The 24768-nt window shown below is 44.7% G+C and overlaps 1 protein-coding gene across 1 annotated transcript in view; it reads left to right on the forward strand.

Moving 5' to 3' along the window:
- Positions 1–24768, forward strand: part of b3glcta (beta 3-glucosyltransferase a) — a 577905-nt gene that overhangs the window by 401797 nt on the left and 151340 nt on the right. The window contains exons 5-6 of the mRNA XM_034168392.1: positions 21281–21357; positions 21894–22005. Of these exons, the coding sequence (XP_034024283.1) occupies positions 21281–21357; positions 21894–22005 (189 nt within the window). The remainder of the gene's footprint in view (positions 1–21280; positions 21358–21893; positions 22006–24768) is intronic.

Raw genomic sequence — 24768 nt, forward strand, 5'->3', positions numbered from 1 at the left:
ACGCGGAGGCAGTGGCCACCTGGGAGTTCGGGACTTGGCGGCTCCAGTATTCCCGGGGTCTGGTGGCGGAGGAAATTGTGTGGTTCCGGTTCTGCTTTGGACAGACGTCTTCTATCTTCGAGCCTGCCCACACGACACCTTTTGTGATTTGACTTTTTGTCTATTGTTGTAATCTGTTGTGTTTGTTGTGCCCTTTCACAACAGTAAAGTGTTGTTATTTGACTTCCTCCATTGTCCGTTCATTTGCGCCCCCTGTTGTGGGTCCGTGTACCTACACTTTCCCAACAGGATATCTCGGCCATCGTCATGGATCCCGAGGGGCGTCAACCGGCTGTTGAACGGCCAATGGAGGAACAGGGCGCACAGGCGTCCGCAGGAGGAATGATCAGTGAGTTGCAGCGGATCCTCACTGCTTTCACGGCTCGGTTGGATTTAATGACCGAGCAGAACGTCCTCCTTAACCGCAGGGTGGAGGCTCTTGCCGCGCAGGTGGAAGCGCGCCCTCAGGGCGCCGCTGCGGCTCTCCCTCCTGTCGACCCTGTGCGTAACAGTGACGTTCCACAGGTCGTTCAACGACCCCTCCCACCTTCCCCAGAAGCATACATAAGCCCTCCAGAGCCGTACGGAGGTTGTGTGGAGACGTGCGCGGACTTCCTTATGCAGTGTTCGCTCGTCTTCGCACAACGTCCTGTCATGTACGCGACTGATGCCAGCAAGATAGCTTATGTAATAAACCTGCTTCGCGGTGAGGCACGCGCTTGGGCTACAGCGCTCTGGGAGCAGAATTCACGGCTCCTTCAGACATATGATGGGTTTGTGAGGGAGTTCAGAACAGTGTTCGATCACCCAAATAGAGGAGAGACCGCTTCAGCCGTGCTGCTGTCAATGAGACAGGGGCGCCGGAGCGCAGCTGCCTATGCAGTCGACTTCCGCATCACGGCTGCGAGGTCCGGCTGGAATAGCACTGCCCTCCGCGCCGCCTTTGTAAACGGACTGTCATCCTTAACGGACTGCTAAGGACGAACCGCGGGATTTAGATGGGCTTATTGATCTCGTAATACGATTAGACAATCGGTTAGAAGAACGCCGTCGGGAACGAGACGAAGGGCGTGGCCGGGCACGCGCCGTCCCTCTCCCTTCCGGTTCCGACCGCGTTCCGCCCTCCCCATGCTCCACGGCCCCTACGCTCCGTGTGGTTACAGCTCCCCCTGCTGACGAAGCTATGGACACGAGCAGGGCCACATTTAGGGCACCAGATAGACAGAGGAGGCTGGCCCGCGGAGCGTGTTTTGTTTGTGGCTCGATAGAACATCAGGTAAGAGACTGCCCCGAGCGGTTAAACACCAACGCCCGCCCCTAGAAACTGGGCTAGGGGTGGGCCGAGACATTCACGTGGGACACACCCACATTGCCACATGACTCCCAGTTACAATCCTTTATGAGGATTTAACCCTGAAGGCCCCAGCACTGGTGGACACGGGCTCTGAAGGGAATCTGTTAGACAGCAGATGGGCCAGGGAGATAGGGCTCCCTCTGGTGGCGCTTACCTCGCCTGTGCAGGTACGGGCACTAGATGGCTCACTACTCCTTCCAATCACACATAAGACACCACCAATAACTCTGGTGGTGTCAGGAAATCACCGGGAGGAGATCGAGTTTTTTGTGACTCCTGCTACCTCCCGTGTGATTTTAGGGTTCCCCTGGATGTTAAAACACAATCCCCGGATCGATTGGCCGTCTGGGGTAGTGGTTCAGTGGAGCGAGACCTGCCATCGGGTATGTTTAGGTTCCTCGGTTCCTCCCGGTTCCCAGGCTAAGGAGGAGGTCAGAGTCCCGCCCAATCTAGGGACGGTGCCGGTGGAGTACCACGACCTTGTACATGTGTTCAGTAAGGATCTGGCGCTCACCCTTCCCCCCCACCGTCCGTACGATTGTGCCATTGATTTGGTTCCAGGCGGTGAGTTCCCGTCCAGCAGGCTGTACAACCTCTCACGACCTGAGCGCGAATCAATGGAGACCTACATCCAGGACTCTTTAGCCGCCGGGTTGATGCGGAATTCCACCTCCCCGATGGGTGCAGGTTTCTTTTTTGTGGGTAAAAAAGACGGCGGACTTCGTCCATGCATTGATTATAGGGGACTGAACGAAATCACGGTTCGTAATCAATACCCGTTGCCCCTGTTGGATTCAGTGTTCACGCCCCTGCATGGAGCCCAAATATTCACTAAGCTAGATCTTAGAAATGCGTATCACCTGGTTCGGATCCGGAAGGGAGACGAGTGGAAGACGGCATTTAACACCCCCTTAGGTCACTTTGAGTACCTGGTCATGCCGTTCGGCCTCACAAACGCCCCCGCGACGTTCCAAGCTTTAGTTAATGATGTCTTGCGGGATTTCCTGCACCGATTCGTCTTCGTATATCTAGACGATATACTCATCTTTTCTCCGGATCCTGAGACTCATGTCCGGCATGTACGTCAGGTCTTGCAGCGGTTGTTGGAGAACCGGCTGTTTGTGAAGGGCGAGAAGTGTGAGTTTCACTGCACATCTTTGTCCTTCCTGGGGTTTATCATCTCCCCCAACTCCGTCGCTCCTGATCCGGCCAAGGTTGCGGCGGAGAGAGACTGGCCCCAACCCACTAGCCGTAGGAAGCTGCAACAGTTCCTCGGCTTTGCAAATTTCTACAGGAGGTTCATTAAGGGCTACAGTCAGGTAGTTAGCCCCCTGACAGCCCTGACCTCACCAAAAGTCCCCTTCACCTGGTCGGATTGTTGCGATGCCGCGTTCAAGGAGTTGAAACGGCGCTTCTCGTCTGCACCCGTTCTGGTGCAGCCCGATCCTAGTCGCCAGTTAGTGGTTGAAGTGTACGCCTCGGACTCAGGGATAGGAGCTGTGCTTTCCCAGAGCGGGAAGACCGATAAGGTCCTTCACCCGTGTGCCTATTTTTCCCGCAGGTTGACCCCGGCCGAACGGAACTATGACGTCGGCAATCGAGAACTCCTTGCGGTGAAAGAGGCTCTTGAAGAGTGGAGACATCTGTTGGAGGGAACGTCCGTGCCATTCACGGTTTTCACTGACCACCGGAACCTGGAGTATATCAGGACCGCCAAGCGGCTGAACCCCAGGCAAGCCCGCTGGTCACTGTTCTTCGGCCGTTTTGACTTCCGGATCACCTACCGTCCCGGGACCAAAAACCAGAGATCGGATGCCTTGTCCTGGGTACATGAAGACGAAGTCAAAACGGAGTTGTCGGATCCACCGGAACCCATCATCCCGGAGTCCACTATCGTGGCCACCCTTACCTGGGACGTAGAGAGAACCATCCGGGAGGCCCTGGCACGAAGCCCGGACCCCGGAACTGGGCCGAAGAACAGACTCTACGTCCCACCAGAAGCTAGGGCTGCAGTTCTGGACTTCTGTCACGGCTCTAAGCTCTCCTGTCATCCAGGGGTGTGAAGAACCGTGGCAGTTGTCCGGCAGCGCTTCTGGTGGGCGTCCCTAGAGGCCGACATCTGGGATTATATCCAGGCCTGCACCACCTGCGCCAGGGGCAAGGCTGACCATCGCAGGGCTTTGGGACTGCTCCAGCCGCTGCCCGTGCCCCATCGCCCCTGGTCCCACATCGGCCTGGATTTTGTCACAGGCCTCCCGCCGTCCCAGGGCAACACCACCATCCTCACGATAGTGGACCGATTCTCCAAGGCGGCCCACTTCGTGGCCCTTCTGAAGCTCCCGACGGCCCAGGAGACAGCGGACCTCCTGGTCCACCACGTCGTCCGGTTGCATGGGATCCCAACAGACATCGTCTCCGATCGCGGTCCCCAGTTCTCCTCGCACGTCTGGAGGAGCTTCTGCCGGGAACTGGGGGCCACGGTGAGTCTCTCATCCGGGTATCATCCCCAGACCAACGGGCAAGCAGAACGGGCCAATCAGGAGATGGAGCAGGCCCTGCGTTGCGTGACAGCCGCGCACCCGGCGGCCTGGAGTACCCATCTGGCCTGGATCGAGTATGCCCATAACAGCCAGGTGTCGTCAGCCACCGGCCTCTCCCCTTTCGAGGTATGTCTAGGGTACCAACCTCCTCTGTTTCCGGTGGTTGAGGGAGAGGTCGGTGTGCCATCGGTCCAGGCCCACCTACGGAAGTGCCGTCGGGTGTGGCGTGCCGCCCGTTCTGCCTTGCTGAGGGTCCGGATGAGGACAAAGGCCCATGCAGACCGTCGGCGGACCCCGGCCCCTACGTACCGGCCAGGGCAGGTAGTGTGGTTGTCTACTAAGGACATTCCCCTTCAAGTGGACTCCCCTAAGCTGCAGGACCGGTATATCGGTCCGTTTAAAATCATCAAGGTACTCATTCCAGCCGCAGTGCGGCTTCAGCTTCCGGCCTCACTGCGGATCCATCCCGTTTTCCACGTGTCCCGGATCAAGCCCCATCACACCTCACCCCTCTGTACTCCGGGTCCGGCACCACCTCCTGCCCGGATCATCGATGGCGAGCCGGCTTGGACTGTGCGCCGGCTCTTAGATGTCCGTAGGATGGGCCGGGCTTCCAGTATTTGGTGGACTGGGAGGGGTACGGACCTGAAGAACGCTCCTGGGTGAAGAGGAGCTTCATCCTGGACCCGGCCCTCCTGGCCGATTTCTACCGCCGCCACCCGGACAAGCCTGGTCGGGCACCAGGAGGTGCCCGTTGAGGGGGGGGGTCCTGTTGTGTGGGCCGCTGAAGAGGAGGTACTGCTGGCCCACCACCACCAGAGGGCACCCTGCCTGGAGTGCGGGCTCCAGGCACCAGAGGGCGCTGCCGCCTCACAGGAGCACCCGGGGTGACAGCTGACACTCATCACCTATGACAGCTGTCACCACTCATCTGATCAGCATCGGTATATCAGCAAGACGTCATCTCCACCTCTTTGCCGAGATATCACTTTACCAGGAAGGTAACGTTCTCAGCTGATTGTGAGATTTTTTCGACAGTAACCTTTTGTGTATTGTATAGCAGACTCTTTTTCCAACGAGAGGTGGAGGTGGTTTTCCTGCCTTGTGGATTGCTGGATGCATACGCGCCCACATTTAATTGTTTTTTGTTCCTCGCCAGCAGTACCAGGTCCGACACGCGGAGGCAGTGGCCACCTGGGAGTTCGGGACTTGGCGGCTCCAGTATTCCCGGGGTCTGGTGGCGGAGGAAATCGTGTGGTTCCGGTTCTGCTTTGGACAGACGTCTTCTATCTTCGAGCCTGCCCACACGACACCTTTTGTGATTTGACTTTTTGTCTATTGTTGTAATCTGTTGTGTTTGTTGTGCCCTTTCACAACAGTAAAGTGTTGTTATTTGACTTCCTCCATTGTCCGTTCATTTGCGCCCCCTGTTGTGGGTCCGTGTACCTACACTTTCCCAACACGACAGGCGTGAAAAAACTCACGCATGCGCACGAAGGTTCAAGCTTGGCTGACGTAAAAACATATGAATCAAATCCATATATTTTTTGCATAAAATAAAACGGTCCATTACTTTTTGGACAGACCTCGTATTTTAATCTTGAATGAACGAACTGAAGAAAGAGTGAAAATCATTGAATTATCTTGACAGTGGTGCAATCATAAATGTCTTGCAGCGTGTTGTTTTTATGTTTTTTTTACATATATAAACGTGTTACAGTGTTTTCTTTTTTAAATAAACTTCTTACAGTGTGTTTTTTAAGTTGGACACCGTTTCTATGCTGTATGTGTAATCGATGTGAAGACATGCATGCATTAAATGTCGTCAAAAGATTATGAAAGTTATTTTTTAATGTTATGTATTGAACAACCAACATGCCGTTATTTTTGTCTGGGAGCAGCTGCAGAATGTCTGGAAGCGCTGCACTGAGTGAGTGCGTGCTCCCGCGCCAGGGGATACAAATTCTGACAGGGATAATTACTTTGGCACGGCACCGGCAGACCAGGTGACGTGACAACATAAGAAGGGAAATCAGGCATGTACCAGCTCACATGATTGGACGAGTCATCGAACATTTCAGCGTTGATGTTGCTGCAGTTATTCAGGAGCCTGGATAGAACATATTATCAACTATTAAGGACAAACCACCAAAAATGTTTCAATTTCTATGAGATTTGAAGGACATAATCTCCCATCATTCTGCTAATGTTTGGTGAAAGAATTTTCAAAGTATCTCAGCTGAGTAAAAAACGAGATCAAAAAGAAAATAGGGTGGTTTTTTTTTGTTTTTTGTTTTTTGGACCACCCTGTAAACTAGCAATAATACTGGTGATAATAGTAATAATAATAATAATAATAATGATAACAATGTATATTATATGTGTGTATATGATAACAAGAACGTAAACAATTTATAAGTGCATTAAGGCAGCAAATTAACATAAAAAAATGACATAATTAACAGGAAATAAAAGGGTTGAATTCTTCTTCTAAAAATTGCTGGGGTCTAAGGTTCTAAAAACATTCTGGACTCGCTTGCCATTCTAAGTCATTATAGAAACTTTGCATAATTTATTGCTACCCTTGAAAAATGTCAGCTACCTATTTATAAACCCTCCCCAATCTACAGCCCGTGGCACCAGGCAACATGCAGAGAAGCTTTAAATCTCTTGTATGGTCATGACTCTAGTAGACTCTCATTTTGCTAATACCAATTTCACATTGTTGTTCAGGCCTTTAAAGTAATTATGCCTCAGTCAGAAGTTGTTTTTGTGAATATGTGTTCACTGATCAAACTCTACTTGTTTATGCGATGCTTATCTCTGAGTCAAAATGCTAGTGTTAATCTTGAAATTCAGATTGCAGTGCAGCAGGACCCAGAATAATGCCATTTCACTTCTTCCACTAACTTCAGCATGTTTTTAAGGCATGTTTCTGTGGAACTGTTAGACTGGATGAAATTTCAGCACAGTTCAACTGATTTGGGTCCCAGTTTTGATCAACTGAATGGTCCTATTTCATCTGGGGATGTATCCTGTGCAGTGTAGTCCATTGTCAAAAAGATTGCTCCTGGGTTCATATGGGCCGATGCTTTTGTAATTATGCAGTTGATTTCCCTGCATACTTCAGCTGTCATAAACAGCTTGTCATTATGCTCCATGACTCAGTGTTGAGAGCGAGTGAACAATGAAGCAGTGTCACAGCGTCCAGCAGACTAACTCGAGCACTGCTAAGCAGCATCTATTTCTGTTCACTTTTGCACTATGTTTAGTGTATCGTATGACTTCACTGTTATGTTTATATTTGAACAATTTGTTTAGTGTTAGCAATTTGTGTGCTAAAACATGACAGAGGCACAGTTTGGCTGTATACATGCCTCTTACTGTTTTTGAACCAGTTACTTTTACACTAGAAGGACTGGTATGGAGAATATCACCATATCCGTACACTGGAGGGCCGAGCATGACACCCCGTTTTTTGAAGAAAGTCCAGCCTACCCTATACCGCCGGCGGTATATGCGAGGTCTGTCAATAAAGTAACGGTCCTTTTTATTTTTTTTTTTAAACTATATGGATTTGATTCATATGTATTACGTCAGACAAGCTTGAACCCTCGTGCGCATGCGTGGGTTTTTCCACGCCTGTCGGTGACGTCATTCGCCTGTGAGCATGCCTTGTGGAAGGAGTGGTCCCGCCCCCTCTTCGGATTTTCATTGTCTGGAAATGGCGGAATGATTTGGACTTTTTTTCCATCAGAATTTTTACATGCCCAACAATTTCTCTGATACTTACCTGGACTGGTAAGCATTGAAAGCCAAGATAGGCATGTCCCAATTTGTCCCATGACACGCCGAAACGGAGGTGTTCTTTGTCTCGCTCAAACAGCGAATCGGTCATTACGCACGAAGCCTCCACGCGGCTTTCCATAACAAAATCTCTTGTTAAAAGTGAAATCTGCCAGAAAATGGCTGATGTCCAGCTCTGTGATAACCAGAGAAAGTGCACACGATGGTCTCATATCCACAGAGCCATCAGCTTAGAAATGATCTGGCGTTTTCTGCCTCGTCGTCGCAGCTCTGAATGCGGCACCGAGCGTCCTTAAAGCCGTTCTTAAAGCTGTAGTAACACTCCTTATTCTCTGTGAAGCCCGTAAAATTTTCACCGAAAGCCAGATAAATTTTTCAAATGTTTTCCAGGTGCCAGTCTCTAACAGCTTCTGAAAAATTCTGATAGAAAAAAAGTCCAAATCATTCTGCCATTTCCAGACAATGAAAATCCGATGAGGGGGCGGGACCACTCCTTCCACAAGGCATGCTCACAGGCGAATGACGTCACAGACAGGCGTGGAAAAACTCACGCATGCGCACGAGGGTTCAAGCTTGTCTGATGTAAAAACATATGAATGAAATCCATATAGTTTTTGAAATAAATAAAAAGGACCGTTACTTTATTGACAGACCTCGTATGCATTTTTATTTAGTTCATGAGTTATGTTTGGTCTAAATCTTTCCCAATACCTGCTCACCATACATCATTCTTTTCATCTCTTTCTCAATAAAATTATCATATCACTCAAAATATGACACAAATATCCCACAAAATACAACAAACAAGTTTGTGTGAGGATTACCGCATAGAAAAAAACATTTTATTTACATCTAACGAGGTGTAGAAAGATGTAGAATCTCCGTACTGCGTCATTTTCACTCATATTTTGGTGTCAAAACACTCGTTAGATCCTGTAGAATCATGATGTATAATCCTTTCATCCATAAAAATGCTCCCTGTATAGATATAATCCTTCAAAACATGTTTTTCTTCTGTTAAAAAGTCAAAAAAAAGTTTTTTTTATGTACTTTCTGGAATTAAAAAGAGGCTCTTGTCCATACATGGCCACCATCTCCTTGGTATGGGCATGTTCATTAGATTATTATCTCCAAGCCACTGCAATCCTCTTAAGTCTATGTGAAAAGAATAGACTTCTCCACCCCTTTGAGTAAAACAAACGTTCCTGTCGCTGAACATCAATGCGCATGCTATCTCTTTGTTTTCTCATGTGGCATCACCTCATATTACGGTCTATGTCAAAATGATTGACACCACCCTATAGCCAATAAGCAGAGGTTTCCATCGATAGGTGGGTCTTGGGGGTTCTTCACTCTGTAGACATTTAAATAGTGTGCGTAAAGTGGATGATACAGACTGTTGATATCGACAAGCGCACAGCACAGTTATATTTCCATTGCTTTGGGCAATTTTGTTTCTAATCATGCCTAATACAGAAACCAACAAAAGCTGGCGTTTTTTTTAAACCTAACCAGACCCCTCCTACCGAGAGGCCGACTGCTATAGGCTAGTAACTAAACAATAGCTCTAATTAGCACCTATTGTGCTCTAGTTAGCACCGTCCTAATGACAGGGCCTGTCATTAGGAGGGTGCTAATTCCAGCTTTTGTTGCCTTCTGTATTTTCTTCTCTACAAGAGTCAAGACAGAAGTCAGACTACCAGAGCAAGAATTTTACCTGTGGAAGCTTCTGCGATTTGAAGCGAAAAGTCCCTCGCGTCAAACAACACAGTCCAGTCGAAGATTCAAGCTTCTCTACTATAAAAAAGCAGTGACGTATGACTTTTCTGTGATTGTGGGGAGTAATGTGGTTGAACTCTGTCATTGCAACAGCAAACTGTTGAATACTTCAACTTTTTCTTTTTACAACTATTCAGCCATCAATAACTTTAAGTAACTATTTCAGTTGATATCTTTTTTTAATTAACTGTGTATGTTCCCAAACAAAAGCTTAATTAAATGTGACTGAACAGAAAAATTAACAATTTAAATATCAGTATGAAAAACCAGTCCAGTGATAGACTGGCATCTTGTCCAGGGTGTACCCTGCCTCTTGTCCCATGACTGCTGGATTAGGCTCTGCCCCCGTGACCCTCGATTGGAATATGCGAGTCTAGAAAATGTATGTATGTAATATCAAAAACAATATTGGTTCATGAGTTGAAAATAAATACCCAATCATTTCCTATTTTTTTTTTTTAAATCTCTGAACATAACCTACAACAGGCATTTCTTTGTGATTCCTTTCGACAGGAGTTTGATTTGTTTTTTTTTTGTTGTTGGTTGTTGTTTTTTTTGTCCCCATATCTACTCAGAAAGGAACTTGTACGTTCCAGCTGGTTGCACACCACTTCTGTTCCTACAGTTTGACATTTGGCTCTCTGTGGAAAAATTCATATTAAATTTACAGAGTTTCTTTTTTTCTGTTTTGCACATATACACAGTTACTGAAAAGTGCAGCAAAGTTAGTTTAATCTCCAAAGTTTTTAATCTCCAAAGTTATTACTTTTAGAGTTTAGACATTAGTTTTGCAGTTTTTGCACAGTTCTGTCTACTTGGAGCAGAATGCTTTTATGTAGTGGCCTGTTTTGCTCTGTGGTCTGCATTGTCATGGGTAGATTGGCTTTAAAAAAGTGATTTTGATTTTGACTGCGGCTCATTGATAATGTGGTTCTAACAATGACTGTTCTATCTCCAGTCCCCCCCCCCCACACACACACACACACTACTAGATCCCTCCTATGATTAAAAGCATAGTTTCCTTTCACTTCATTACAAACAGGTCTCACTGGCCCCTATCCTCTTTCAAGTCACCAAGCAGTCATTGTCCTGTTCAATACCCAAAATGTTGACTTGAGAACAGACTGAAGCCACGGTCACAACGGCACTAAGGAAGGACAGCGAAGTCAAAACAAAACAAGAAATCTGGACTTATGTTGACTTTCAGAGTCCTTGTTTAACCATTGTCCAGGTTTGTTGCTGTAGCTGGCGCTTCGTCAGAATTTTCAAACTGTTAAAAAATGTGAACGAATCCTGACAACAACCTCACTTCAACTGTCTTTCTGTTTTGCTTTCTGGATTGACGATTCCTCATTGTTGCGTAGTACCCGTACCATCAGCATTCCAATTTGACTGTCGTCCAACTTCATCCAACCTCCAGGTCCGACGTCTCGAATGAACGTTGACAATATTGAACGATCAAGTATTTTGTGGCTGGAACATGGTGTGCGCACATGTTGTTGTGAAACAAACCTGTTCTCAAGACAACCAGATCCCGCAGCTGAGGTGCTGTGGACAGCACACGCTGGCTGCGACTTGATCACACGCTGGCTGCAGAATGATCATAAGCTGACGCTCGGTCGCTGACTATATATTTTTATGCGCTTTGGACTCGCAGGCTTTTTGGTGATGGGAGAAATGCAGGCTCATTCGTCCCCTTTTTCTCGATGATTTGTGACTTTGTTGACTTTTTTCCCTTCATTCTGCTATTGCCGTGTGCTGTGTCACCGGTCCCTTATCTGTTGATAACAAAAACTGCCGTTTGCACAGTCATCATCAAAAAGCCCCTTTTTGGACACCTCATTGGTCACAAGAATATAAAGAGCTATGGCTTTTCTTGAATTAGTTTTTTTTCAGCGTAATTGTTTGCGACTCTCAAATACAGAGTATGACTGCAAACAGAGCTCAGCTGACTAAAAGGGTTTAATAGGGATAGATTGTGTCAGGCTTGTCAAACAGGCTGATGCTGAGTGACTCAGAGAAAACTCTTCCACTCGAATGCTCATATGATGAGTGGACCGTGTAGTAATGAACCACAGGCTCTGCTTTGTTTTCCTCGCAGTGTGAAACATCAGTTCTTGGCCAATCCACACATTCCGCAGCCCTTTCTCACTGCATTATTAACTGGAGGTGCTTTTCATCTTACAAATACGCTGCACTTTTTTTCTCTGAGCAGGAGGAATTTAAGTATCATAGAGGACAAACCGGAACAGGAATTGTCATTCACATCCAGGAGAGTTTAGCAAAAATCCTGCAGATATATACACAGTTTGTGCACATGAGTAAAACTGTGTGTACGTACAAAAGTAGAAACGTATGTATTAATCAGTTTCTTCGGATTTATAAAGGTGTCTGTATGGATGGTCCTCTTATGAATATCAGTCATCTTGAAATGGTACACATGTGCACCAGCCTGCTTTCTATTCCCATCTTTAGTTCTGAATATATACGAGGTCTGTCAATAAAGTAACAGACCTTTTATTTTTTTTTAAACTATATGGATTTGATTCATATGTTTTTATGTCAGACAAGCTTGAACCCTTGTGCGCATGCGTGAGTTTTTCCACGCCTGTCGGTGACATCATTCGCCTGTGAGCACGCCTTGTGGAAGGAGTGGTCCCGCCCCCTCGTTGGATTTTCATGGTCTGGAAATGAAAAGGACTTTTTTCCATCAGATTTTTTTCAGAAGCTGTTAGAGACTGGCATCTGGAAACCATTTGAAAAATGTATCTAGCTTTCGGTGAAAATTTTACGGGCTTCACAGAGAATAAGGAGTGTTACTACAGCTTTAAGGACGGCTTTAAGGACGCTCAGCGTGCCGCGCTCCGAGCTGCAACGACGAGGCAGAAAACGCCAGATCATTTCTAAGCTGATGGCTCTGTGGATACGAGACCGTCGTGTGCACTTTCTCTGGTTATCACAAGAGCTGGACATCAGCCATTTTCCGGCAGATTTCACTTTTAACAAGAGATTTTGTCATGGAAAGCTGCGCGGAGGCTTCGTGCGTAACGACCAATTCGCTGTTTGAGTGAGACAAAGGAACACCTCCGTTTCGGCGTGTCATGGGACAAGTTAGGACAAGCCCAGCTCTCCACAATTTCTCTGATACTTACTGGACTGATAAGCATTGAAAGCCGAGATAGGCATGTCCCAACTTGTCCCATGACGAGGGTTAACCCGTTTTAGACATAGGCCAAATGCCAATCCTTTTAATCAAAACAATTGCCCAACATTTGTTTTTGTAATGCTGATGTCTTACAAATTGTCAGGGCTCGTACTGGACTGACAGGTGGAGACCAATGCAGACTCTCAGACATGGCTGGTTGTGATGAATAAATAGCTTTATCTTGGAACCAGGCAGTAGATTCGTTACATGAGTAATCAGATAATGAGGCAGAGGTATCAGAGAGGGTACAGGCAGGGATGTGGTCAAAAATACGAGCTGAGGTCATACCAACGGCGTCGAGGAGTATCACAGGCAAAAACAAAGGCAGAGTCAAAAATACAAGCTGAGTTCAGGATTAAGGCAAGGCAGAGGTCGGAGCAAACAAGCAAGGTCAAAACACAGAATCAAACAGGACATGAACTGAAGGCGAGAGTGAACAAAGTCAACAATCAGGCAGTGAGCTGTGGAACTGTGAGGGTTTTAAAGAGGAGCAAACTAATCAGGTTGATATGAAGCAGGTGTGTGGAAAGAGGTGTGGTGAACAAAGAAGAGAGAAGAAAGGCAAGAGTGTGCAAGACAGCAAAACAAAACGTTGCAAAACAAGAGAAGTGAGTGACAGAAAAACTAATTGTGAGAAACATGACGTGTTCAAAAAAATTAATGTGAACAAAAACAAAAGGGGCAAACTTAAGAACTACCGTAACAAATCAAAAAGGGGAAAACCAGAAAACTAATGAGTAAAACTAAAACTAGAATGGAACTGTAACTGAACGGTACAGAAAAGCGAATACAATAAAATGGCCAAACAAACTATCGGTTAAACTGCAAATAAACAAAACCCAGTGAACACAGAATAATGCAATGAATAAAACAAGATAACTGCTAAACAGAAAATGCAATGAATAACAAATGGAACATAATCTGATGAGCAACACCAAAGATAAATAATAACAAAAACCTGTGACTAAACATTATACAACAAATGTGATAAACAGAACTAAACTAACTAAAAAAAACCAGAGTGAGCAAATACGAACTACACAATAAATGATAAACAAAGAATGAAACCAGTGACAAAAGTGTAACAAGAAAAAGCAACAAATAATTAAATAACTGCAAACTAAATGATGAGGTGCTGAATGAAACCAGTAACTAAATAATAAACAAAGCAAAACAATAAACAGAACCAAATTGAGACTAACTTGTTAAAGTCAATCAATCAATCAATTTTATTTATATAGCACCAAATCACAACAAACAGTTGCCCCAAGGCGCTTTATATTGTAAGGCAAGGCCATACAATAATTACGTAAAAACCCCAATGGTCAAAACGACCCCCTGTGAGCAAGCACTTGGCGACAGTGGGAAGGAAAAACTCCCTTTTAACAGGAAGAAACCTCCAGTAGAACCAGGCTCAGGGAGGGGCAGTCTTCTGCTGGGACTGGTTGGGGCTTAGGGAGAGAACCAGGAAAAAGACATGCTGTGGAGGGGAGCAGAGATCAATCACTAATGATTAAATGCAGAGTGGTGCATACAGAGCAAAAAGAGAAAGAAACACTCAGTGTTGGGAAAGTGTAGTGACACGGACCCACAACAGGGGGCGTAAATGAACGGACAATAGAGGGAGTTAAATTAGAACACTTTACTGCTGTGAATGTCACAACCACACACAGCAGATTACAGAATAAATACAAGTCAATTAATGAAGGTGTCGTGTGGGCAGGCTCGACGATAGGAGACGCCTGTCTGGAGATGAACCGGAACCACACGATTTCCATCGCCACCGAACCCGAAGGATACTGGAGCCGCCAAGTCCCGAAGTCCCCAGGTGGCCACCGTCTCAGCGTGTCGGATCTGGTACTGCTGGTGGAGAACAAAGACAGTCAAGTGTGGGTGTGTGTACACCCCGTAACAATAACGGTGGGAATTCCACCTCCACCTTTAACACACATTCGTGCAGCGTCTGTTTAACCACTTATCTGACGGGAAGTAGGACGAAACAGTCGCGACCCACGCCGGTCCTCTGGTTGACAGCTGCAACACAATAGCTCTTGGAATCACTTAATGCTGGCAGAGAAAGTCACCTCTCACAGAAGTCGATATCTCGGCGATGTGGTGGAGGTGTCATCCTGCTTTTATCCAGGGTGAGATGCAGATGATCGGTGACAGCTGTCACCTCGGCTTTTCCTGTAGGCGGCAGCACCCTCTCGTGCCTGAAGCCCGCACTTCAGGCAGGGCGCCCTCTGGTGGTGGGCCAGCAGTACCTCCTCTTCTGGCGGCCCACACAACACTCATAGGAAACCCCCAGGAGTCTAAGTCTATAGCAGCATAACTAAGGGATGGTTCAGGGTCACCTGATCCAGCCCTAACTATAAGCTTTAGCAAAAAGGAAAGTTTTAAGCCTAATCTTAAAAGTAGAGATGGTGTCTGTCTCCCTGATCTCAATTGGGAGCTGGTTCCACAGGAGAGGAGCCTGAAAGCTGAAGGCTCTGCCTTCCATTCTAGTCTTACAAACCCTAGGAACTACAAGTAAGCCTGCAGTCTGAGAGCGAAGTGCTCTATTGGGGTGCTATGGTACTATGAGGTCCCTAAGATAAGATGGGACCTGATTATTCAAAACCTGATAAGTAAGAAGAAGAATTTTAAATTCTATTCTAGAATTAACAGGAAGCCAATGAAGAGAGGCCAATATGGGTGAGATATGCTCTCTCTTTCTAGTCCCCGTCAGTACTCTAGCTGCAGCATTTTGAATTAACTGAAGGCTTTTCAGGGACTTTTAGGACAACCTGATAATAATGAATTACAATAGTCCAGCCTAGAGGAAATAAATGCATGAATAAGTTTTTCAGCATCACTCTGAGACAAGACCTTTCTAATTTTAGAGATATTGCGTAAATGCAAAAAAGCAGTCCTACATTTTTGTTTAATATGCGCATTGAATGACATATCCTGATCAAAAATGACTCCAAGATTTCTCACAGTATTACTAGAGGTCAGGGTAATGCCATCCAGAGTAAGGATCTGGTTAGACACCATGTTTCTAAGATTTGTGGGGCCAAGTACAATAACTTCAGTTTTATTTGAGTTTAAAAGCAGGAAATTAGAGGTCATCCATGTCTTTATGTCTGTAAGACAATCCTGCAGTTTAGCTAATTGGTGTGTGTCCTCTGGCTTCATGGATACATAAAGCTGAGTATCATCTGCGTAACAATGAAAATTTAAGCAATGCTGTCTAATAATACTGCCTAAGGGAAGCATGTATAAAGTGAATAAACGTGGTCCTAGCACAGAACCTTGTGGAACTCCATAATTAACCTTAGTCTGTGAAGAGGATTCCCCATTTACATGAACAAATTGTAATCTATTAGATAAATATGATTCAAACCACTGCAGCGCAGTGCCTTTAATACCTATGGCATGCTCTAATCTCTGTAATAAAATTTTATGGTCAACAGTATCAAAAGCAGCACTGAGGTCTAACAGAACAAGCACAGAGATGAGTCCACTGTCTGAGGCCAAAAGAAGATCATTTGTAACCTTCACTAATGCTGTTTCTGTACTATGATGAATTCTAAACTCTGACTGAAACTCTTCAAATAGACCATTCCTCTGCAGATGATCAGTTAGCTGTTTTACAACTACCCTTTCAAGAATTTTTGAGAGAAAAGGAAGGTTGGAGATTGGCTTATAATTAGCTAAGATAGCTGGGTCAAGTGATTGACTTTTTAAGTAATGGTTAATTACTGCCACCTTAAAAGCCTGTGGTACATAGCCAACTATAAAGACAGATTGATCATATTTAAGATCGAAGCATTAAATAATGGTAGGGCTTCCTTGAGCAGCCTGGTAGGAATGGGGTCTAATAGACATGTTGATGGTTTGGAGGAAGTAACTAATGAAAATAACTCAGACAGACAATCGGAGAGAAAGAGTCTAACCAAATACCGGCATCACTGAAAGCAGCCAAAGAGAACAATATGTCTTTGGGATGGTTATGAGGAATTTTTTTCTCTAATAGTTAAAATTTTATAGCAAAGAAAGTCATGAAGTCATTACTAGTTAAAGTTAAGGAATACTCAGCTCAATAGAGCTCTGACTCTTTGTCAGCCTGGCTTACAGTGCTGAAAGAAACCTGGGGTTGGTCTTATTTTCTTGAATAGTGATGAGTAGTAAGATGTCCTAGCTTTACGGAGGGCTTTTTTTATAGAGCAAACAGACTCTTTTTCCAGCTAAGTGAAGATCTTCTAAATTAGTGAGACACCATTTCCTCTCCAACGTACGGGTTATACTGCTTTAAGCTGCGAGTTTGTGAGTATACCACGGATCCTCTCTTTTTCAGAGGAGCTACAGCATCCAAAGTTGTCCTCAATGAGGATATAAAACTATTGACGAGATAATCTATCTCACTCACAGAGTTTAGGTAGCTACTCTGCCCTGTGTTGTATATGGCATGGAGACTAAAAGAAAGAATCATATCGTTAAACCTAGTTACAGCGCTTTCTGAAAGACTTCTAGTGTAATGAAACTTATTCCCCACTGCTGGGTAGTCCATCAGAGTAATGTAAATGTTATTAAGAAATGATCAGACAGAAGGTGGTTTCAGGGAATACTGTTAAGTCTTCAATTTCCATACCATAAGTCAAACAAGATCTAAGGTATGATTAAAGTGGTGGGTGGACTCATTTACATTTTGAGCAAAGCCAGTCGAGTCTAACAATAAATTAATGCAGTGTTGAGGCTGTCATTCTCAGCATCTGTGTGGATGTTAAATCGCCCACTATAATTATCTTATCTGAGCTAAGCACTAAGTCAGACAAAAGGTCCGAAAATTTCCCAGAGAAACTCACAGTAACCACCAGGAGGACTATAGATAACAACAAATAAAACTGGTTTTGGGACTTCCAATTTGGATGGACAAGACTAAGAGACAAAGCTTTCAAATGAAATTAAAGCTCTGTCTGGGTTTTTGATTAATTAATAAACTGGAGTGGAAGATGCTGCTAATCCTCCGCCTCGGCCGGTGCTACGAGCATTCTGGCAGTTAGTGTGACTCGGGGGTGTTGACTCATTTAAACTAACATATTCATCCTGCTGTAACCAGGTTTCTGTAAGGCAGAATAAATCAATATGTTGATCAATTATTATATCATTTACTAACAGGGACTTAGAAGAGAGAGATCTAATGTTTAATAGACCACATTTAACTGTTTAGTCTGTGGTGCAGTTTAAGGTGATATATTATTTTTTCTTTTTGAATTTTTATGCTTAAATAGATTTTTACTGGTTGTTGGTGGTCTGGGAGCAGGCACCGTCTCTACGGGGACGGGGTAATGAGGGGATGGCAGGGGAGAGAAGCTGCAGAGAGTGTGTAAGACTACAACTCTGCTTCCTGGTTCCAACCCTGGATAGTCACGGTTGGAGGATTTAAGGAAAATTGGCCAGATTTCTAGAAAGAGAGCTGCTCCATCCAGAGTGGGATGGATGCCGTCTCTCCTAACAAGACCAGGTTTTCCCAGAAGCTTGCCAATTATCTATGAAGCCCACCTCATTTTTGGACACCACTCAGACAGCCAGCATTTTCAAGGAGAACATGCCGGTCTAAAACTGTCACGCCCGGTCCGAATGGGGAGGGGCCCAGAGAAAACTACAGAGTCCGACATTGTTTTTGCAAGTTACACACCGATTCAATATTATTTAGTGACCTCCGATTGGCGTAACCGGGTGTCATTACGACTGCCGACGTGAATTACAATCTTACCAAATTTACGCTTAGCCTTAGCCAGCAGTTTCAAATTTCCTTCAATGTCGCCTGCTCTGGCCCCCGGAAGACAATTGACTATGGTTGCTGGTGTCGCTAACTTCACATTTCTCAAACAGAGTCGCCAATAACCAGAGTTTGATCCTCGGCGGGTGTGTCGCCGAGTGGGGAAAAACGGTTAGAGATGTGAACGGGTTGGCGGGTGTACACGGGGCTTCTGTTTTAGGACTACACTTCCTCCTCACAGTCACCCAGTCGGCCTGCTTTCCCGTCTGCTCGGGATCTGCCGGGAGGAACTACGGTGGCTAAGCTACCTTGGTCCGCACCGACTACAGGGGCCTGGCTAGCTGTAGAATTTTCCAAGGTGCGGAGCCGAGTCTCCAATTCGCCCAGCCTGGCCTCCAAAGCTACGAAAGCTACACTTATTACAAGTACCATTACTGCTAAAGGAGGCCGTAGGAATACCCTAAACATTTCACACCCAGAGCAGAAAAGTGCGGGAGAGGACAGGAGAAGCCGCCATACTAAATCGGCTAAGAGCTAGTAGCTGTGCTAAGCTAGCGGATTCCTAAAAACATGCAAAGTGAATAATGTGTAAATAATTTAGAGGTGATTCAGCAGAGGGAGTACTTTAGTTAAGGCACGTGAAGATTACACTGTGAAACAAATTGTTATCTAGTTAACTAGATCAATCTAACTGCGCAGATTAAACAGCTAACAGATACAGCAAAACACCCCTGATCAGAAAGAAACTAGGGAGTGCTGACGTCTCCCGTTTGGTATGCTTATGTATTTTGGGGTCAAGGATGAACACCACAAAAATGCAATGTTGATAGGACTAATATTTTTTGCAGAAACTATGAATATTAGCTAACAACACTGAACAATGGACTGTGATAATTACATTCTGAACTCATGCCAATCTAACAGGGGACGGTAAATCATCTATATATCAAATGTGTGCATGCCTGTGTGATTTTATTTAGTAAGTTCACTGTAAGTACATAATAGTAAATACATTAAAAATACATGGAACAGTGTTTAAATACATTAAGACAGGAAATTAACATTAAAAGTGTACATAATTAACAGGAAATAAAAGGATTGAGTTGTTCTTCTAAAAACTGTTGAGGGCTAAGGTTTTAAAAACATTCTGCACTCACACGCCATACCAACTTATTGTAGAACCTTTGCATAATTTATTACCACCCTTGAAAAATGTCAGCTACCTTTTTTATGAACACTACCCAATCTAGAGCCCGTGGATCCCCACGGGTAACATGCTAGTATATAAATAATTGCAGTCTGACAACTAATTTCTGTTTTTTTTTTGTTTTTTTGTTTTTTTAACAATGCTGTGTCCTTTTTTATTCTGAGCAACAATGAAAAGTTTCATCACCTTGATGTAGTCCTTTATCCTACAGTCTTCTCAGGAAGAGGGATTGGGTTTCATTGTTTAGAGTACTGTGAACTTTTTTGTTTTGTTTTTTTTGTAGTCTCCTGCCTAAATTTTAGAAAGTATCTGACGGTTTGTACCGAATTATGTGTATTGCAGTGAGTACCACAAGTCGAAGAAAAGGAAATGCTCTTGTACACGATTCTTACAAATACTAATTCACTGCAGGCTGGTGTTGGGCACATTTCTGCCCACAGGTGCCTGTTTTTGTGTGACATTTGTCATCACACCTCAACACTTTTGCATTCCGTTTTTCGCAGTTGTGAATCTCGCGCCATGTGGCAGACCGTGACTCACGCGAGAGGTTAGTTTCAGCAGAGTTCCGGTGTCAGGAGCTCAGCACTCACAGTGTAAACACGTCTTGTGAAGTATGGACAATAAGACAACATCAGGGCACAGCAGAAGTCCGTCACAGGTGCTACACCTCCTCATGATAACTCTCTCAACTTGGGAGAGCGTATAATCATAATCACCCGGGAACTCGCTAAATTAATGCCATCCACATCCTCGCTTTGCCATTGTTTACATGCTCTGTGAAACAGCAGAACTCTGCTGGCACTGCAGTGCATTCTGGGAAGCACCATGCAGCTGCCAGGGGCATTATGGGAAATGCTGAAACACAGAATGCTCGTCGTCCTCAATGGGGTCTCAACCTGACTGCAGTTCATTATCATAACCAACTTGAGTGGGCAAAGGCTCACATTCGATCTTGTCTGGCTGCTGATCAACTCTATCCAAAGGAGATGTGTTGCACTACGTGAAGCAAATGGTGGTCACACCAAATACTGACTGGTTTTCTGATGTCTAATCAGCATCTTCATATGCCACACCTGTGCCACACCATAGAAGCAGGTCAAGTTGCCTGCGTGAACTAGCTCACTTGCTCATTCCATTTATGGTTGCAAGGTCAGCCTTCAGACATCTTCCAATCATAATGGACTCCAAAGTGCTCCATTTAATGAGTGTTGACAGTCCCTGTCGGTTTTAAGTGCTGCAATGGAAGCTGAGAAAATGCCTTCACCCAGCTTCCTCCTTATTTAATTCCTCACTGTTGTCTGCCAGATAGACTGCTGACATGTGAGATCATTTCTGGGAATTAATTATTAGGCATTTCTTAATGCTGTTTGAATTCTTTGAAAAATCTATAGAAAAAAGTAGATCCCTGAAAGACCTAATTTACACCAAATGTTGTTGCATAACTAGCATTTGATCAAAACTGTGAATGACCTGATGCAAGTGTCTTTGAACTATGTACTTCATCCACCAGAAGACCCACTTCAATGATCTTTATGTCCACTGTACTTTAACTGATGTTCTCTTGATTGTGTGGGTTCTCTTTCAGACACCACCAGTGGTTTTGCTTCTTCACAGTTTATCAGATAATGAAGGAGATTGGAGTATTCTTCCACTGCTGCCTTTGTAAGTATCGCTGAGACTTCAAGTATGAAAGAGCTACAAGCATGATTAACCACATTTTGAAGGATTTGGGGTTCGATCAATTTTTTTGCAGAACCAGGAATTTTTCTTACAATGGGGATTTTGTTGGCCATGTTTTGCAGGACACTTAGCTGCTTTTACAGCACAATAAATGTGATTGATAACATGGCAGGGTTGTAAATACATGTGTTGAGATGTAACAAAAATATTGATTCACTTGTTTGAAGAATATGACCTTAAAGTTAGATGGAGTACATTTTGTGAATATCTTAAATAACAATACATATTTTATTATTTTAGAGATGCGGAATGGTCTTTGAATATGGATTTGGTAAATATTTCTGTCTTTCTGGCCTTGAAGAAAAACTGTCTTGGTGTGTGAGATTCAGAACAGTTCTATTGATTTGTTTTTCAGAGATTTTTTTCACAGAAAATATTTTGACTGTACTTCAGTAATAATTTATTCTTGTATTGTTTTTTTGATGTTTGCATGTGTGTGTGTGTGTGTGTATTCTCAGCTTGTCCTACTCCTTTGGGAAAAATTCATCCTGGGTTGTATTTCTCGAAGAGGAAACAAATGTGAGGATGGCTAAACTTGCACAGGTTCTTGCAAAGTTTGACAGGAGTAAAGTAAGTAATCAATATTTTCTCCAAAGCTGCATTTCTCTCTAAGGCTGGCTGTTTTAATGTTTACTAGATTGACAAGCTTCACATTATAGACATCTACAGTTTATTTATGACTTGATACATTTTTTACTTGATGTCTTTGATGAATAAGAAAGATCATTGTACTTGGGGAATATCATTGGAGCTTTACTACAACTACTCGCATACAAGACTGCTGATGAGTGTTGGTTTTAAACTCCGGAGTAAAGGGAAAAAACTTTTCTTTTCAATGAAATGGTAATGTTTGTGTGAGACAATCTCATAGAATCCTGAAACAACTTCTTTTGCTCTGGTTAGACCCGGTATGGCACCTCTGAGTCAGACATGGTATTCATTATTGTGTGACTTTTAAATACCTTATCATAAGCAAGATAGTATCTTTTGATTTAATTTATTTATCATCACTCTCCCATGGCTGTGGCTTCACATTGTAGCTCGGTGTGGCAAGTTTAATTTGACTTGCAACTTGCTTCCAACAGACTGTGTGCTGAATTGATGCCCTTGTAATCACAAGGTTGTATTCATTTCTTCCATTTCTATTTAACACTTCACGTTTGGAAAATGCCCAATCAGTAGACAGTCCTGTGGACAGTTTAAACTCAGCACTCAAAATTACACTCCACATGATTGTGCCACCTATTTTAAAACTGTGCACCCCCAACACACAGTCACCTTGGTTCAGTGATTACTTGTGTGACCTCAATCATAAGGCTAGAGGTCTAGAATGAAAATGGTGTAATTCAAAATTAGAAGTATTCCACCTTGTGTGGCGCGATGCTATCTTAGACTATAAGCATGCATTACTGGCTACAAAGTGGGCCTATTACTCTGATTTGATCAACAAAAAGAAGCATAACTCAAGGTTCTTGTTTGACATGGTGGCAACACATTTATGGACAACCACCTGTAAGTCACTCTCCTTTTACAGCACAAGATTTCTTGGATTACTTCGAGAAGAAAATAGATGACATTAGGTTAAACGTATCCCAGCATGCCTTAACCTAGCCACTGCATCCTGCTATTGAGGTGGGTGCCATCACTGAGGTTTTACCTAGGTCAGAGGTCTCAGACTCGTTCCAGAAAGGGCAAAGAGGGTGCAGGCTTTCTTTGCAACTACCTACTCCACCAGGTGATTTCACTGATGAGCATCACTTTGAACAGGTGGAATCAGTTAATCAGTGAAATCACCTGGTGGAGTAGGTAGTTGCAAACTAAGCCTGTACCCTCTCAGCCCTTTCTGGAATGAGTTTAAGACCTCTGACCTAGATTTACAGAATTTTATAGTATCTCACAAGGCATGCTGACAAAACTCGTAATGGCTACAAAAAGCACAACCTGCTTATTTGATTCTATACCAGCAAAACTGTTTAAGGACCTGTGGCCCACTCGTGAGCTGACTGTTCTGGAAATTATTAATCTGTCATTAACCTCTGGATCGGTTCCTAAATGTTTCAAATCTGCAGTGATTAAACCATTACTTAAGAAATCTAATCTTGATCCGAGAGTATTGAAAACTATAGGCCGATATCAAATCTATAATTCTGCTCTAAAATTCTGGAAAAGGTGGTTTCACAGAAACCTGCTGTTAGATCTTGGTGCTGTATCATCTCTGTGGGGTGTCAAAATTCAACCCCTTACCTGTATTATGAAACCTGGGTGATGGATCAAGTAGAGCAGTTGTCTCCCTGCTCCAACACACCTGAATCCAATGAAAGCCTCATTAAAAACCTGCTAACTAGTCTTTCATTGGATTCAGGTGTGTTGGAACAGGGAGACAGCTAAGAGTGTCAGGAATGTAGATCTTGAGGACTGAACTTGGGCACCCCTGAAGTAGGGGATTGCCTGTTGAGGTGAAATACAGTGCAGACCTTGTGTGCCCCATGGCCACTACAATAACCATCAAGGCTGATGCGAACCATGTACATGAGCCTGGTAATGGGGCGCTGCTAAAACAAGAAGTTCTCAATGGCTGATCAGGTGGAGGAGATGCTGCTTGTCTCCCAGTGGCTGTGAAGGTGGATGAAGACTGCAGCATGTCCTCAGACCCTGATCATCTGGGATTTCCTAGCCATTGACAGTCAAGGACCGTATGTTTGTCACTGTGCAGTGACATTCACATGTTAAACAAACCCACCACATACATGCATCTCTAGATCGACCCTGGATGTAGATTAAATTTTTTTTTTTTTTTTTTTTACTTGACCTGCTCAATCATCTCCATTGCATCTGGGAATCAATCTAGACACAATATTCCTCGCCACGGAGGACTTGCTTGTCACAATGACGACAACGATCTCTGTTCTTCGGTGTACCAGAGAAATGTGTACATCCATCCATCCATCCATTTTCTTCCACTTTATCCGGAGTCAGGTCGCGGGGGCAACAGCTCAAGCAAAGCTGCCCAGACCTCCCGATCCATACACACCTCCCCCAGCTCCTCCGGGGGAATCCCAAAGTGTTCCCAAGCCATCCGAGAGACGTAGTCCCTCCAGCGTGTCCTGGGTCTTCCCCGGGGCCTCCTTCTGATGGGACGTGCCCGGAACACCTCTCCAGCGAGGCGTCCAGGGGGCATCCGGAAAAGATGCCTGAGCCACCTCAGCTGGCTCCTTTTGACGTGAAGGAGCAGCGGCTCGACTCCGAGGTCCTCCCGAGTGACCGAGCTCCTCGCCCTATCTCTAAGGGAGTGCCCAGCCACCCTGAGGAGGAAACTCATCTCGGCCGCTTGTA

This window comes from Thalassophryne amazonica, chromosome 4, assembly GCF_902500255.1.
Source record: "Thalassophryne amazonica chromosome 4, fThaAma1.1, whole genome shotgun sequence".
Lineage (NCBI taxonomy): Eukaryota > Metazoa > Chordata > Actinopteri > Batrachoidiformes > Batrachoididae > Thalassophryne > Thalassophryne amazonica.